General features: G+C 39.9%; 1 protein-coding gene across 2 annotated transcripts in view; it reads right to left on the reverse strand.

The window, feature by feature from the left end:
• DOCK1 (dedicator of cytokinesis 1) overlaps positions 1 to 15,998 on the reverse strand; it is a 320,074-nt gene that overhangs the window by 112,260 nt on the left and 191,816 nt on the right. For both annotated transcript variants that reach the window (XM_030029725.2, XM_030029723.2), the window contains exon 29: positions 15,610 to 15,704. In XM_030029725.2, coding sequence (XP_029885585.1) covers positions 15,610 to 15,704 — 95 coding nt within the window. The remainder of the gene's footprint in view (positions 1 to 15,609; positions 15,705 to 15,998) is intronic.

Consider the following 15,998-nt stretch of genomic DNA (forward strand, 5'->3'; position numbering starts at 1 on the left):
CTGAAAATCACAGGTTTATGTAGACCAGAAAAACTCTATGGCTAAGAAGTAGTATTTTCTAGGATACAATACAGTGGCAAGCGCTGAATGCGTATGTGGTAAGCCTAAAAAGTGCTTGACGCTGTACCAAAAGAGGAAGGTACATCCCAATATGAATACATTAGTCAGGTAATAACTATGAGATGTATCTCAAAGAGGGAAATATTTTCCTTAAGAAAACTTTGCCTTGAGAAAACATGACTGAAGTGGTTGGGGAAGAAGCATGTTGTCAAAAATAGTCTGACAAATGAAAAGGTATTCAGTGTTCAAGGAGAACTTATATAAAACATGTTTGGTTTTGACAGTTGGCAAGTTTACTTTAATTTTTAAAAATTAAACATGGCTGCTGGCTGAAAAGATGCAAAACAGTCCAGCAAGAAGAACGTGAGACAACAATGTGGGAGGGAGAGTGAATACTCACAAATACATCGTAGTATCGCACCTCCTTTTAAGATCTCACTGACAAAAACATGCAACTAAAATTCATTCCAGAAATGTTTCTGCTTGGATATCTACGTGAACTGTCAGAAAACCATCAAATATCTTCTTCTACTTCTTACTCATTTTTCCAACTTTATGAGTACTTTTGTTACGCCTTGCATACTGCAGAAATGACTGGTCCAGCAAAAGGTAAACCACAGAAACTAATACATTTTATCAGAGCCAAACACAGAGGGGAAGAAAACCAGTGATTACTGTATATCTGAATTCTCAGAGGGAAAATTTCAGCATGAAGAAATAAGTAATGTCATAAAGGTAATTTTTTAAGTTTTCCGTTAATATAGGATCATCTGTTCCTCCCACAAAGCTATTGCAGTTTGACTGCAACAGGAACCAAAATTTTCACATGTAACATGAGAAAAACGTAAAAGAGAAATAAAAACCAGGGAGGGTGGATACAACTGTTACAGCCTTCCCCATTTCATGGCCTGTGTGCTTCATCCATCCAACCCACACGCAATACATCCTGGTGAAGGAGTCTGATGGGCACTCATCGCCATGCAGAAGCCCATCTGGTGGACTAACTTCCCAGCATTTTTGAGGATAAGTTGACTTGTCGCATGGTGCAACGCATCTCAATGTTCATATATTAGCAAAAGACATCTTACCCTGTGCACTCCCACCTAACTGCTGCTGCACCTTGATCCCAAGTTTCCTACCGGAGAACGGAGCAGCTGCCGGTCAAAAATTTACTTTGCAACATCCATATGGCTTTGACAAGAGCCCAGGAAAACCAGCGGCGACCGCGGGCTGATGCTCTAACAGCACAGGGGAACTCCGCGCTACTGCCCCATGTTTGATGCCACGGTGTGTAACTTGCACGTACTGCAGGAACTCCAAACGGAACGTTTCTATTCTACCTTGTCTCTCCCTGTTAACACTTAACGTTTCTTACGGTGCCTAACCACAGCACTCGTGAGCACCTAGACTGCAGTATAATTACTCTTAACAGTTTTAATGACCTGCCAGATGTAGCTCTTTAAAGCAATAGTGATCATCCCCTCCATCCAGAAGGCGACATAATATGTGCTATTATCAGGGTAGAGTTGGTACCCTGGCCCCCTGCCCCTCCGCGATCAACGGCACATATGCATATGTATGACTGTATAACGGCGAACAGCCTTCCCCACGGATGGCAGCCGGTGGCAGATGAATCACCTTTGCAAACTACTCACTACCCAGAAGTTACTCTTGGTTTAGAGATACAAGATCAAGGTTGACATAAGGGGAACAAGGCTCTCCCTGGCAGCATCTTGCCCAAGGTCACACTGTCCATCACCGGCACGCCACGACCCATCGGTATCCCATCGGTCCCAGTCAGGGGAGCGATCCCCACGCTGGGAATCGGCCACAGCGCACGAGATACAGCCCTTGCACCAGCCCAGTGCTTTAAAGCTGCCTCTACACCAGCTACAGAAAGGCAGATGACACCTGAGCCAGCGTAAAGCCTGCCAAAACAAATTAAGCTGTCAAAAAAAAAAAAAAAATTAATCAAGGGGATGATATTGTATGAAATGAGTGCTTTGTGTTATGGAGAGGTGGTGTTTTTCACCCGGCAGCGGTAGCTCTAAAATGAACTTTGGCAAGTTGTCACAACGCAGCCAGAGATAGCGGGTTCAGGGATCAGAAGCTCTGTTTTCAGCTGTCTCTCTGAAGCTACTTGCAGGTATCCTTTCCATTTTACTGATAATCATACTGACCTTAAAAATTACAGTTTTCACACCTTCTGGAGCAACCATGGATTTATTTAAATTTTTGTATTTTCCTGAAGTTGCTGGCAATCAGCAAACAACTCCCACAAAGGTAAGGCTGAAGGCGAGGGTTTAGGCAAAATTAACAGGCAAATGCGGGTGGGAAAGGTCAGAGGAGGAACAGCAAAGGTGTTTCCAGAGCTCGGTCCTTCCAGCAGCCAGAGGGCTCTGGATGCAGGCTGCGAGCGCAGGCAGGCTTTGGAAGGAGCTAGGGAAGTGTTAGGTGCTGGCTTTCAACAGGCAGAGGGGCAAGGTTTCCCCATATGTGGCAGGACAAAAATCTGAAAAGCTAGGAGATCAAAGCTGCTGTTCACTGGCCGAGCAAACACAAGCGTATCCTTGAATACACTGAACAGTAAACACCCTTCACAGCTCAACAGGCGTTTGATGAATGTATATATACAATGACTTTAAAGAAGGAAAACATTTGCTTTTAATATCTTTCATATTACTGTTTTTAAGACCCCAAATGAAAAACAACTTGGATGCTTAAAGTTCACCCATTCAAAGAACAGGAGTTGCACAGAAGCAGCTGATAGTATGTGGCCCAGTATTAATATTTCCTGAACACAAATGATTATCTATATAAATTACCTGTATATTAAGGATGCTCTCATTTTGTTAAGTGTTAAAAAAATAATGAATTTACCTCATCATTTCAAGCTGTTCATCCCAAGATCTGTCAATATGTCTGTTTTACCAGCTGCAACAGTGCCTGCTTAACTTTAACACAAATCCTTATGATGAAAAAAGAGAAACATCTGTCAAGAACGGCTGAGCTAAATCTATGCCTCCTATGCCATTAAGAGACGGAGAAGATGACTTTTCAGTCCTCATTTTCAGTGATATAAACCTTCACAGTGGTGATAGCCAAGGATCTGGTACCTCTTTTCTCTCTAAATACCCTTTAAACTCTTATTGTCCTATATTCACACATGATTGTACAATCTGTTATGTCAGAGCATGAATAATTTTCTTCTTTTTTTTTAAACTCTAGTTATTACTACACTGGCTGTGCTTTCTCACACTTGAACTGTAAAAGCTTGTTTTCTAGAATCTGTTCATGAAATACCTCTGATCCTAAAATTTAATAACACCAGAAAAGGCCTCGCTGGCTTTTTGTGCATCGAGGCTACTGCTCTCCAAAGCCAAAGTGCTGCATAATTGTCAGTCATTTAAAAAGACGAAAACCCAGAAAAGGAACGTGTTGCCAACCCAAAAGCAAACGGGGCTTTAGGCATATTTTACCAATATTATATTAAATTGATAACTGTGCTGGTCACTATTCTTGTGAACTATTAAAAAAATCATACATGAAGAGCAAAGTACTATTTTATAATACCTCCAACACCTCTGTTTAATCAAGCTACTCCTTCTACCATGTTCATTTAATATGCTACACATGCATGGCAGAAAAACCTTGCAGTAGAAGAACCAGCATTTGAAATGATGCAGTAAAATTATCACTGATATTCTGATACTATTTTTGTTCTTGTATAACTCTGTTCTCCTTAAAATGGGCTAATATTGGCAGGAGAAGGAAATACAATTGAAACGGTGTTAAAAGTGTTGGAGGCTGGAGCTACCCCAGTGCCAGCAGCAGCACAGCGTGGACCCAGGCTGGATACCAACAGGCACTTCTGGACACCTTTCACCTACAAAGCGACTCTTTTGGCTCTACAAGACAAAAAAAATAAGGGAAATTAAGATTTTTGCATGAGACTTGGGAGTCACAAGGGCTGGTCCATTCTGACAAGCTGTCTTCTGAAACGCAACAGCCTGTAAGCAAGAAGAGACAGGGTATAGCTTGGCTAAACACAACGAAAGACTTTCTCAATGCAGAGCAATCCAAGAAGCTTCCCGACATCACAGTTTCACCCTTCCTTGCCCATGGGCTTGTCTGGGCCAAAGGAAAGTGGCTCAAAACATTATTCCTTCCACTTCAGGGAAAGCTTTTTCAGCTCACCACACTTAAACAGGAACTGGTATTTCCAAAAGTAAAAGTAGTTCAGCCCAGAAGGCTGCGTAAGATTTCTTTACATGTTATCCAGTTGTCATTTTTCACCAAATCCTGGCAATGTAAATCAGATGAGATTTTTGAAAGGGCAGAGAGTAAAAGGCTCTGGACACTGCATCAATCCTAAAACTCATATCCCAGGCAAAAAAAAAAAAAAAAAAAAAACCGAAAAAATCATGGGCAACCTTTAATAATTCTTGAAGTCTGATAACCTGATGTATTCTTCACATCCAGACCTACACAGCCAGCCTCACTGGCTCAGTACGTGAAGGATAAACTTCTCCAAAAGCCTGCTGAATTTTTGTGTCTCTCGTCCCTCAGGTTTAAAGCCTCCTGACTTCTTGTACCACCATCAAGAAAATTTCTTCTTGCATTTCTTGAGGGATAGCTCTTGAGATTGGTAATGCAGAAGGGACAATGTTGCAGCTTTTACTATTTCCCAATATTTTTTATTCCTGTATCACAAAAAGGTGATGGATGGAAGGCAGTCAGAAGGAATAAGCTAGGAATGTTACAGATACTGATTTGACTATGGAAAGTAAATCAACAGGAATCAACACACTACAGGATTTCCTGCGATGGTTGTTGATACATAAGAAGAGGACCACGCACTCAACTCTATCTTCCTTTGCAATATCATAACCTTCTCCCAGAAGAAATTCCTGTCTCGGCAGGAAGAAGGGGCAAAGCATTTTCCCTGATACTGCCGCTGGCGGGTTTGCTCCGTGCGGTGGCAATTGCACCCCACGTCCGCTCCGGCATCCCCATGGCGGGTCAGCAATTCCCGCTTCCTACGGGAATCCCTCGGGAGAGCAAAACCTCCCACTTACCTGAAAATCAACAGGCTTGGGTTTTTCCTTCTTTGTTTGGAAGAAGAAAAGGGGCATGAATTTCTGTGGTTCTGATACTTTCTATTATTATTAATTAAAGGAAATAGGAGAATTACAGTGCAGAGCAATTGATTTTACTGGAAAAGTAAATAAAACTCTTTCTAAAAGACGACTGATCAGCCAAAAGGCCATTTTCTCTCCCACCTCTAAGTGCTGAAAATAACAAAGTCACTAATTGATGGTCAAAGACATAGAATTTACAATCCGGTTTCAAAGCTAACTACAGAAATCTTCATTACAGAGTAACAGCCAAGAGAAGCATTTAAGCCTGAACTTCCATTTCCAACCTACAAATAACATTTTTTGTTACTTCTAAAGACTGAAATACTGGGGTTTTTTTAAAATACTGCAAGAGGAGAAGATTAACAAAACTCAAATGTGAAAAAGCAGCACATGCTTCACTCACTAGGTATTTTTAAATGTGCAATAGTATTAACTTAAATGAAGCTGACATGGAAAAATAACAATTTTAAGTGAAAATTGCTACACCTTCCATGTTAAAAATAGACATCACATGACACTAGCTTTTACTGTTAGTAAAAATGGAGTCCTGCTAACATGCTTTTTGATTTAACACCTTCAGCTTCATTTAATTAACTACTTTGTGCTGCTGCTTTTATAAGAAACAAGTATTCACACCTTCTTGTTCATGCCATACATTTTGTGCCAAAAAAAAAAAAAAAAGCAATTTCATATTTGGGTATGTGATGCGGACAGCACTTCATGCCGTTGTTTAAATATCCAGAACGGATCGATCCAGGCAGTCGCCCCAGAGTACAGGCTGCCTGTCAGGGCACCAGAATGTCAATTAATAACTGGAAGAGCACATTCAGGGGGGGTTTAAGTGTCCTTGTGTGTATGCTGCACACATCACAAGGCCATCGGCTGTACGATAAGGTAGGAGCTTTTTCCCTCCTACCAGGAGGAAGATAATTTGAAGCCGCGTTTAAGCACGGGACCGTCAGAAGTCTCCCTGCACGGCACAGCACGGGGAGCTCTCGGGGAAGGACTCTGCATCGGGGCGTCCCGCCGCTCGAAGGGAGAACAAGGACAGCACTTTCGGGGAAGGGCTCCGCTCTTCTTGGCTGCCGGCCAGTGTAACGAATTGGGAGGAGAGGACTAGGTGCCGTCTAGCTTTAAGCCTGCTCCCATCAGAGCGGTGCAATCCTGCAGAAGGGATCCTCCACCAGCCCCGCACCCAGCCCCGCGGGAGGAGGGACAACCGGGATGCCTCTGGGCTCCCACCACCAAAGGACACCGGCATCATTTTCTCAGTCTTGGTTTTTGTCACGTTTGCGACCGATACTTAATTTTTCCTCTGGGAACCTAGAGAGCAATCACTCCTCCGGGTGGTCCCACGAAACTTGGTGCTGCAGGGAGAGAGACCGATCCGGCACCAAAACTAAACGCAAGGAGCCAGGCAAAGCGGAATAAAGCTGTAAGGCACGTGGTCCCAAAGGCTTCAAGAAACGGGAAAGCAAGTATTTATATGCAGCTTCATCCCGAACACTCACACTGGTACAATAACGAGAATTCTACTGTTCATGATCTGACCTCCCTCAACCTTATATATAGCTAAACTTTGAATATCTACACAATGGGGTCTTTTGAGTGAGTTCAGACAGCAAAAGAGAAAAAGAACATTAGAATTTATAAAATACAATTTAAAGTTTAAAATTACAGTTAGGTTTTTTTCAGTTAAAATTAGAAAATTTAGAATCAGAAAATTTTAAATTAAAGGAACTTTTCCACTAAAGGATCTATCTGATTAAAGGTAATCTGCTAAGGGTTTCTGCTACTCCTGAAACAATTAAAGCACAAAACAGACAAAAATATGTAACAACATATTATTATCCACTATTCAGTGCAGAATATATTGAATTCTTCTTGAACTGCACCATTTGATAACCAAAAAATTTCATACAAATCAAACTGGTAAATATATTGGTTGGTATAATAGGCTCACGAGTACAATCATCACAAAGTATTTTAATGTCAACCCAGGTTTAGATTCTACGAGGGAAAATAATATCCAAATAATTCTTTTCCATTTGAAATTAATTTGGCAATGGTTCTTCAGATCTCAGTTAGACTCTTAGCAAAGAATTATCATGACACATAGCCTAATAACCTCCCGTAGCTTGCTTTCAAAACAATATACTAAACCCAGGAGTTCTCCACACTGTATATATGCAAGTTGGGAAAAAAAAGTGCTAGTATCCAAAATAATGAGTTGGCTTTATTAGTATCTTGTTAGAAACAAACAAAACCAGACATCCACAGCATACTGTGGATGATGATTCCAGAAACTGAGGAAGAAAAAGCTATTTGCAATGTTATCTTGCTTTTGCTTATTGTAACCGTTGAGCCAAGCTGCTACTTTCACTCAGTTGCATGGAGCTTGTATGCCCTATTTTTCTTTTAAAGCATCACATTTCTGAGCCGCTTGTAAAAACCAACAGTCTGTGAGGTGCCTCTCAATTGCTCATTACCTGTTTGCAGAACAAATATTTAAGAGTTGGTAAAATATATCAAGGAAGATGACCAGCAGGGCAAACTCTTTGTTTAGTAGCTATCTCTACCAGTGAAGCCCCATGAAATACCCTGTATGTAAAAACCACAGCAGTAACACGGGAAGTCCGCTGCATGAAGTATTATTCTAAATTCGCACATCTCTTTACAGTTCTCAAACTTCATTAGATACACGTAGCATTCAAAAAGTCTTGTAGGGATTAAATCTGCTACCACTCAAAGGAGGACAACCAGTTAACAAACAGGAATATTGCTAGGTCCAAACCTTAAGACTTACTTGCTACTTAAAACTTTGCAAAGAGCCAAAAATAGCAAGGCCTTGTAACAGAGGAAAACAAGAGAAAAGTCTCTAAAACCTTAATTCACCTTTTATCTCCTTCATATATAAAACTTGAACTCAAGAACACCCACAGCTGGAATCATTTTATCCCTATGTGTTTCTTTCTAGTTCAGGAAGAGATGCTCCCCAACACGCAACTCTTTTCTTTAAAGTCACCATAATTTTCTTGCGGCAAATAAAAGTTTGAAGTGTCATGGAATATATCAGAAATACTCTGAGACGACGTTAACGACCGCTGAACAATGGAGATGTGCGTATTAGTCTAAAGCTCCACAGTGATATTTTCGAAGCGAGTACTGAATAAGGATCATTCTTTCCCCAGCAAAATTACACGCACCATCTCCCTCGTGCTTTAGGATGAAATACACCTGCAACAGCCTTCACCTGATGAGATGGCACGGTACAGAGATCTACATTCCCAGGAGGAGAGCAAATCCCATCCACGCTTTAGGGACAGAAAAATAGGTTTGTCAAGGGAAGCATAACAATAAAAGACAGAGCAAGCAGAGTCACAGCGGATGCTCGACACAGTCACCCAGCCCAAGCCCACCTTCCTTGCTGCAGGATACCTTCACCAAAAACCACACGCCTTCAAACATATGAAACCCATAATTTAGACTGTATAATAATGATTAAAATGGTAACTATTTTAGTGCTGGAAATCATTATTCCACCTCTAGACCCCAGGAGAGATTAATCATGATACAAATAAACGGAGGGAGTACTCGGAGAAGCAGCAGATGTTTTGGGGGGGCTGGGAGGGGCTGCGACATCTCACCCGTACATCCCCAACGTTGGCAGCTCCACTGGCGCAAAGGCTGCTACTCAACTTCTCTAGCATAACTGATCACAGATAACAGAAATAAAGGAGAAAAACAGATCCATTAAATCCAGTGGACTGCCAAAACCCCAACTGTTCATCAGTTCTCTTGACAGTACCGTTATCAATATACCACCTATGGCAGGCACAACATTTCTAACTCCTAACGGCTGGGATAAAATAACCTGCTACGGGGGATGCTTCCTTTCCTCCCACTACGGAAACCGTCAAGGGAAAAGAGCACCCGCTGAAGCATATTCCTTCAAGGAATCTCAGCCTTTTGAGTAAGAAAAAAAAAACCCTGTGTTATTTTAAACATAGTCAAGTACATTCATTTTACTCCCAGGTCCAGTTAATTTGACAGGTACAATACTAAACCAAAAATCCTGCAAGGTCTTTACTGAAAAGGTCAGTACATTATGCAACTAGGTTTTATGGACAGCAAAAAAATTCCCTGCATGTACAGAAACTGTACCTTTACATAATTTATCAACACGCATTCATCTCTTTTATTTACAGATGAAGACCAAACTTTTGAGCACATGAGTTAATTTTGAAAACTGGCTCCTAAGAAAGTTACATGCTTTGAGAATTTTTATCCTCAATCTATACATGGTAAATAGTGGGAGGTTTTTCTATACAGAGAAATATTTGTCACTAAAGAAAAACAAAATTGCTCCCATTTGAAGTCTTATTTCATTCCATCCCTAAATAAAATTATCTTGTTCAAGCTGCATGTCTGGACTCCTAAGACTTTCTAAATAAGAAAGCACAGAGTCGTATAGGAAATGTATTAATAGTCAGGAAAAGTAGCACCGATTCCTCCTAATCTAAGCTTTTCCTACTGTTCAGACTCTCATTGAAACAACGCGTCGCTTCTCCTCCTAAAATATAATTGCATTTCAAACACTTTCTTCATCACAATATTCTATTTGAAAATGTAAACCAGTTACCATATTCCATATCAACACATATTGAGTAAATATTTTAATGATCAATGCCCCAGTTATAAGTGCAAGCTTTCAAGTCACATCTACTAATAATCTCTTTGAACATGGTATTAATGCATGTACCTATGCAGGGGTTTTGGAAAATGAAGCAATGATTTCAAAGTTCTTTTGTGCTTCCTCCCCGCATCCCATATGTCTGATATCACTTGACAGTCTGTAGAACTGTGTTGTGTCCCTGCATTTTCTGCGGTTTTCTATCCAGAACCTTTGTCATCCTTCCGGACTGTTCTCCCCTGTTGTGAAAACCACACCTCCATCCGTCAGTAGCTTGGGATGGATTTTAAATAAGAGCTTTTGCACTTGCATTTAATTTGACAGATGCAACTTGACTGGTCAATTATGTAAGTGCAAAGAGCCTATTTTCATACATTTATTTAAAAAATCAGTGTTTTTATTTCTATGTGCCTATATAAAGCCTAGCAGAATACTGCAATTAAGCAAAATTTCAATAATCTGAAAAACAATTTTATTTTGGCTTTGGGTTACTTGTCAGTAAGAATAACTCTTAGGCAACTAAAGCCTGTACTACATTCTAAGGTTCACAGTTACGCAAAACTTGCTTCAGTTCATAACCACTTCAGTGTTTGCACACTATTGATGGATAGTCACATACACAGCTGAAGTTAATTCTGAAAGCGCCGTATAGATCTGACAGGTACTGCTATGACAACCATGGAGCAGAACAGCCTACATTTCCCTGGAAGCTCCAAAAATAAACATGTACAAGCCACTCTGGCAACACTAAAAAGATACGTGTTTACCAGACGTACCTCCCTGAGCCTTCTTCCTCCTCTTTGCAAGATTTTTTTTGTTTTTTCACACAGAAAATTCATTAAGCTTCTGGACTGGGTTTTCGGGAGGAAACACACCTCCACCCACCTGCAAAGCCAATGCAGCACTAGTGGGGAGCAGGTAACACCCGCCAGATTCCCTCCGCAAGGCAAGATATATTTCCTCTGGAAAAAAATACGTAGGCACAAGAAACCGCATTCTCACTGAGAAGCATAGCATCCCTTTTTCTCTGACTTCAAAAGGCAATATAACCAGGTATTTTATGTAAATGTGGACATTAGACACAAAAAATAGAACAGAAAACATCAAATTCATTTTTCATAGGCAGCTCAGCTTCCACTGGAACAGTTGCAGATGAAAGTAGTAGCTATAAATTAATATAACATAAGGTGTACCAAAGGAACTGATTGTCTCAAATGCCAAAAGTAAGACCAAAGACTAAATTATTTTCATTTACAAAAACACAGAGAGGAACTGTTTTCATGTTCTGAGTTATGTGTTTAAGAGGAACCTAAGTTTAGCCTGTCAGCTTATGACAAAAGTTAAAAACAATTTCTAAAACATTTCTGAATCATTTCTAAACATGATTTAGAAGGGGAAAATGTAAACAATACAAAATCCCTGCCTTTTTTTTTTAAACTACTTTTACAGTTAAAACTCCGAGTGCATTTTCCTGCAGGAGATGCCTGGAATGAAGAATCTGCCTCCGAAGTGCTCCCCATCCCTGTCCTGAAACAGGAAAAACCTCCTGACTCCTTGCAACTACTAAATAGAGCTATCGGAGTTTATCACAGAGACCTGCGTGACAAATACCGTGATAGTTGAAGATCAGGCCTAAATTTCATTATCAAGCATCTGGTGAATTGCTACAAAGCGGCTGTCGCAGCAGTTTTCAACACAGCTGATAAAAACACTTCCTTTTAATCCAGTGATATTATGCCTTTACCTTAATAGGAGTAACTCTTCCTGAAAACGTGAATACATATAAACCTTACAACAAATATAACTTAAAGGTGCCCAAGTATCTTAAACAGAATTATTAGCAATTTCTAACAGCAATATTTGAAACTACAAGTAGCGTTTTCTTTTAAAGTTGTCTTAGCTCATCCTTATTTTTAGGCACTGTGATCATGAATACATTTAGTAACCACTTGCCAGGAGTTTACCAGGCTTAAAAATTCCCGTTAAAAAAAGAAAACCCAACAGACGAAAAGCGACATAAATTTAAACGAGACGTAATCCTAACGCAGTCCAACACGGAGAAAGAGCACCGAGTGACCGATGCCCACGGAAACACCGCGCAGGCAAGATGCCTGTCAAACTGTTTTTAAATACCTCTGCTGCTGGAGACTTCACGATGCCCCGAGCAATCCACCGCAGTGCTCACTGCCACAGTATTTCCCCCAGCCTCCAACTTGAACGTTTCTTGCTACAGTTTATGAGCAATATTCCTATGCAATCCAACGTGGCTATGCAAGGGCTATTCCCATCTGCTCTGCTGCAAAATTTTATGTGTCCGAAGGCCATTTCTTCTCTTTCTGCCCCTCTGTCTTCTCTCTTCTTTACATTTACCCCAAAGCAATGGCCATTTTGAGACAATATATGGATAAAGACTTAATTATTAAATACTATTTGAATATTCCTTTCAATCAACCACCCCTAAAAGCACTGTGCTGGCAGGTATTGGCCTTTTAGGCATTCTGCTTTCTGGTTTAAGCACAGCCTCTTGCTCTTCTAGAAGTAGCTGTTTCAAACGTACACACTATGGTCTACTATTCATCTCTGTCACCCTGTCATCAATGTTTCTTTCCATCTCTGTTGCTTGGATATTGTTTACTGTAAAACAGCAGTTAATTTGGACTGAAATTTGACAGTGGAAGGAAAAGCCATAGCATCAGTTTGAATATTCTTTTCTTTTACCCCCTCTGACAACTTACGCTGCACAGCACCTGACGGACCTACGCTGCGACCACCGTGTCCTGCCACGTCTGATCAGCACTCAGCAAACCAATGCCACCTTCAACATATTGGTGGCAAACCAAAGGATTACATGAAACCGGTGACGTTCAAAGCCTTGGACTCTTAATGAACAAATTGCTTTGCTAAAGCAATAGATAATATTTTTAATTAAATTAGAGAAGTCAGTAAATAGAGTATTAAGTGGCACACCTAAGAACAAAAAAGTAACAATTATCTCATTAGATATGAAGATTTTTTTGTGTTCATTTCGGCACAATAGGTGGTAACACAGCGTGACTATCTGTGTTACTGAAACAAAGGCATGCTGAGCATGGGAGGTAATCCTGCACACAGCACAGCATACTGCGGGCATAGGAAAGAGATAGTACCCTGAAGTTTTGACGCACTGTAACAGAAACATGTGTGCAAACTATACAAAACAACAGTAATTTCTCTGACTATTAATGGGCATGGATATATTTATGTATATAAGAATCCTACTAGTAAAGTTCAAAGTGTAGTACTAAATTTTAACTAAACAGGTATTTGCACATATTCCCTGTAATACAGTCGTTCACACGCGTTTCTCCATTTCCCCTCCTCCCCCGTAGCTACAACTCTGTCTCAGCCAGAACATTTTAATCCACTGTTAACTATGTGGAAGCAAACCATCGCATGGAGAGGAGCTGCCCGGGCTGTCTCTGCCGTGCAGGTGAAGAGATACCTCCGAAGGGACTGGTCTCTCTGCTGCTCGCAGAGCGGGCTTAGAGGTCTAACTTCCAGCTGGGTAATTTTTTTTCCCTTTGTTTCACACCACCAGATATATTTCATGCAGGGAAACAAATGAACTCACAAACATTCTGGATATATTTAAGAATGAGCTCACTTAATTTGGCTCATAACACAGAAATACTCAATCTGCAGAAAGAAGTACTTTGCAAGAGTGACACAAAATGGCATGCTCCAAGTTATTTCTATTGAGAGGACGTGGTAGCTTTAAAAGACAGAATTTGTTCTTAAATTTGTCCTAGTTTTCTTCAATAAAAGTTTATAGGGGCGAAAATAAATGGACCAGATGGACAAAAAGGTATTTTACAATGCAGCTTTCTGGTTTTGGAAACCACATTAACTTCAACAGGAAAAATGAAAAGCACTCAAATCAATTCAGAAGCATTTACAAACAAGCTGGTGTAATGAAAATGAACTTGTAAATTAGAGATGAACAACCCCCTTTAGCACTTCTGGAGATATTCATCAACACCAGAAAGACTTGAAAACCGTTTTTGTTTTCAACTTTAATTACTACTCAAATATTCTATGGGTACTGAGGTTATTCAGTAAGAATCAAAGATCTTAACAACACATCCCGTTTCTGCTTCTTCAGGACTTAATGCTCAGCATGGGAAAAAGACAAGACTATTTGTACGGATCAGAAAATCAAAACCCCTACGCTAACTGCGGATCTCTGCATCACACTGTATTACTTCAAATTTCAGAGTGAGGAACTGCCTGGTAAGAATACTTCTGTGCTTTAAAGAAAAAACAGTGGGGAGGGAAAGGCTCTTTCTATACTTTTGCTCTTTCATTTCTATGACCATAATTCTGCAGTTTTTAAAAAAAAAAAAAAAAACCACGAGGTCAAATCCCCACCTAAATGAACACCGAGAGGTCATCTGGCAGTATCGTGAAGATGACATACGGAATACTCATTTTCTTTACATTTGGGGGAAGAGTCATCACAATACTGTTCACACCACTGTAATTGCCCTGTGACTGATTAGTGTCCAAACACAGACCTTCCCAATCATATTTCAATCTCTTGAAAAATTCCACAAAGCAGAGGGATGTTCTCCTGTTCAGAAGGATGCCAGGTAACATACGCTGTGAGGGTTTCCAAAGCACCTGCAACACAACTCTTGAGACAGTTGGAGTTCTTGAACCAAAACCACTTTTGAAATTAAAAAAAAAAAAAAAAAAGGAAACCCAAGGGGCTTTAGATCTTCCTCATCAGCTAATCTCAAAGGGCTCTTCATTTAAAACAGCAGGTGCTTTGCAAGCTGCAGCCATGCAGAGGTGTGTATCCATAACCAATGGGTATAGCTCAAAAGATGGCTCAATCTCCTAACTCATATTTATTAAGAATGGATTTTATTAGGCCATTAAGGAGACTTCAGAAGCCAAGATTAAAGTTATGGTGCTTTTTTATAAGAGAGTAGGAACTGTGGTTTGGGATTTTATACAAGTAAATACTGACAACTATAGCCATGGTAGCTACCAGTAAGCACAGAAGAGATTTCTCCAGGCAACTACTAAATATAATACTTCTTCCTTATACTTTCATCACGGTACACATAAAAGCATTTGACACACTTAATAAATGTCACAATCATAAAATACTGCACAAAGGAATGCTAAAGAATGATAAAGCTGCAATTATTGAGCAAAAAAAAATGAGGACTAGAAACATTTGCAGCCTGTCTCTTCATTACCGGGCTGATGGAATCTGGGTTTAAAATGCCCTTTCAATTCTTTCTTGTTAATGCCACTGAAAATACTCCAGAACATACAACTCTACATCAGCGTAGGATAACCACTAGTTTTTGAGGTCATATGCAAAACATATAATTTATCCCCAAAGGAATAAATTTAATTATTATAAGACATGTATAGATCCCTACTGCATCTACAGTTTGTTCCAAAATTTTGGTTCTCAGAATGATGCCACCCTTAATTTGCGGAGGACTCCAAGAGCCCCAAAACAGGCCACTAAAACACTGCCCTGCAATCTCCAAAGCCAATTTTTAAATAATTATTTGCATCACAGAAGAAAAAAAAAAAAAAAAAGCACCACCCTAGCTGCTGCATTGTGTTTTACTGTTTCCAAGCAACACTGTTGTTTCAGATCAAACATGAAACAGCCATCTCAGAAAGCTACAGTGCTTTTTCCTTTATACTTACTTATTCTGCATCATGTTCATTATAACCCAGTCGAAGGGATAGACATTCTTCCCAATGAGATTCTTGAACATGATGAATGTTTCCATCAGAAAATCCTAAAAGAAGAGAAAATATTTGGAAAAGATCACTCTTCTAGATCAAAAAACCACAAGTGATAGTGTCAGTTATTAATGACTAAATTCAAAAGGTGTCTTACTGTTCCGCTTCATAAAAAAGCCATTATTCATACACAACATACATAAATTCTACTGAGGCATATTTATATATGATGTACATAAATCCTACAATGATTCTATTTAAACTTTTCAGAAATGACAACAATAGTAATCCTACATTGTAAACTACCCACGGTATTACTCAGGAACAAACACTGGTTTGCCAGTAATCCA

The sequence above is a fragment of the Aquila chrysaetos genome, chromosome 11, assembly GCF_900496995.4.
Source record: "Aquila chrysaetos chrysaetos chromosome 11, bAquChr1.4, whole genome shotgun sequence".
NCBI lineage: Eukaryota > Metazoa > Chordata > Aves > Accipitriformes > Accipitridae > Aquila > Aquila chrysaetos.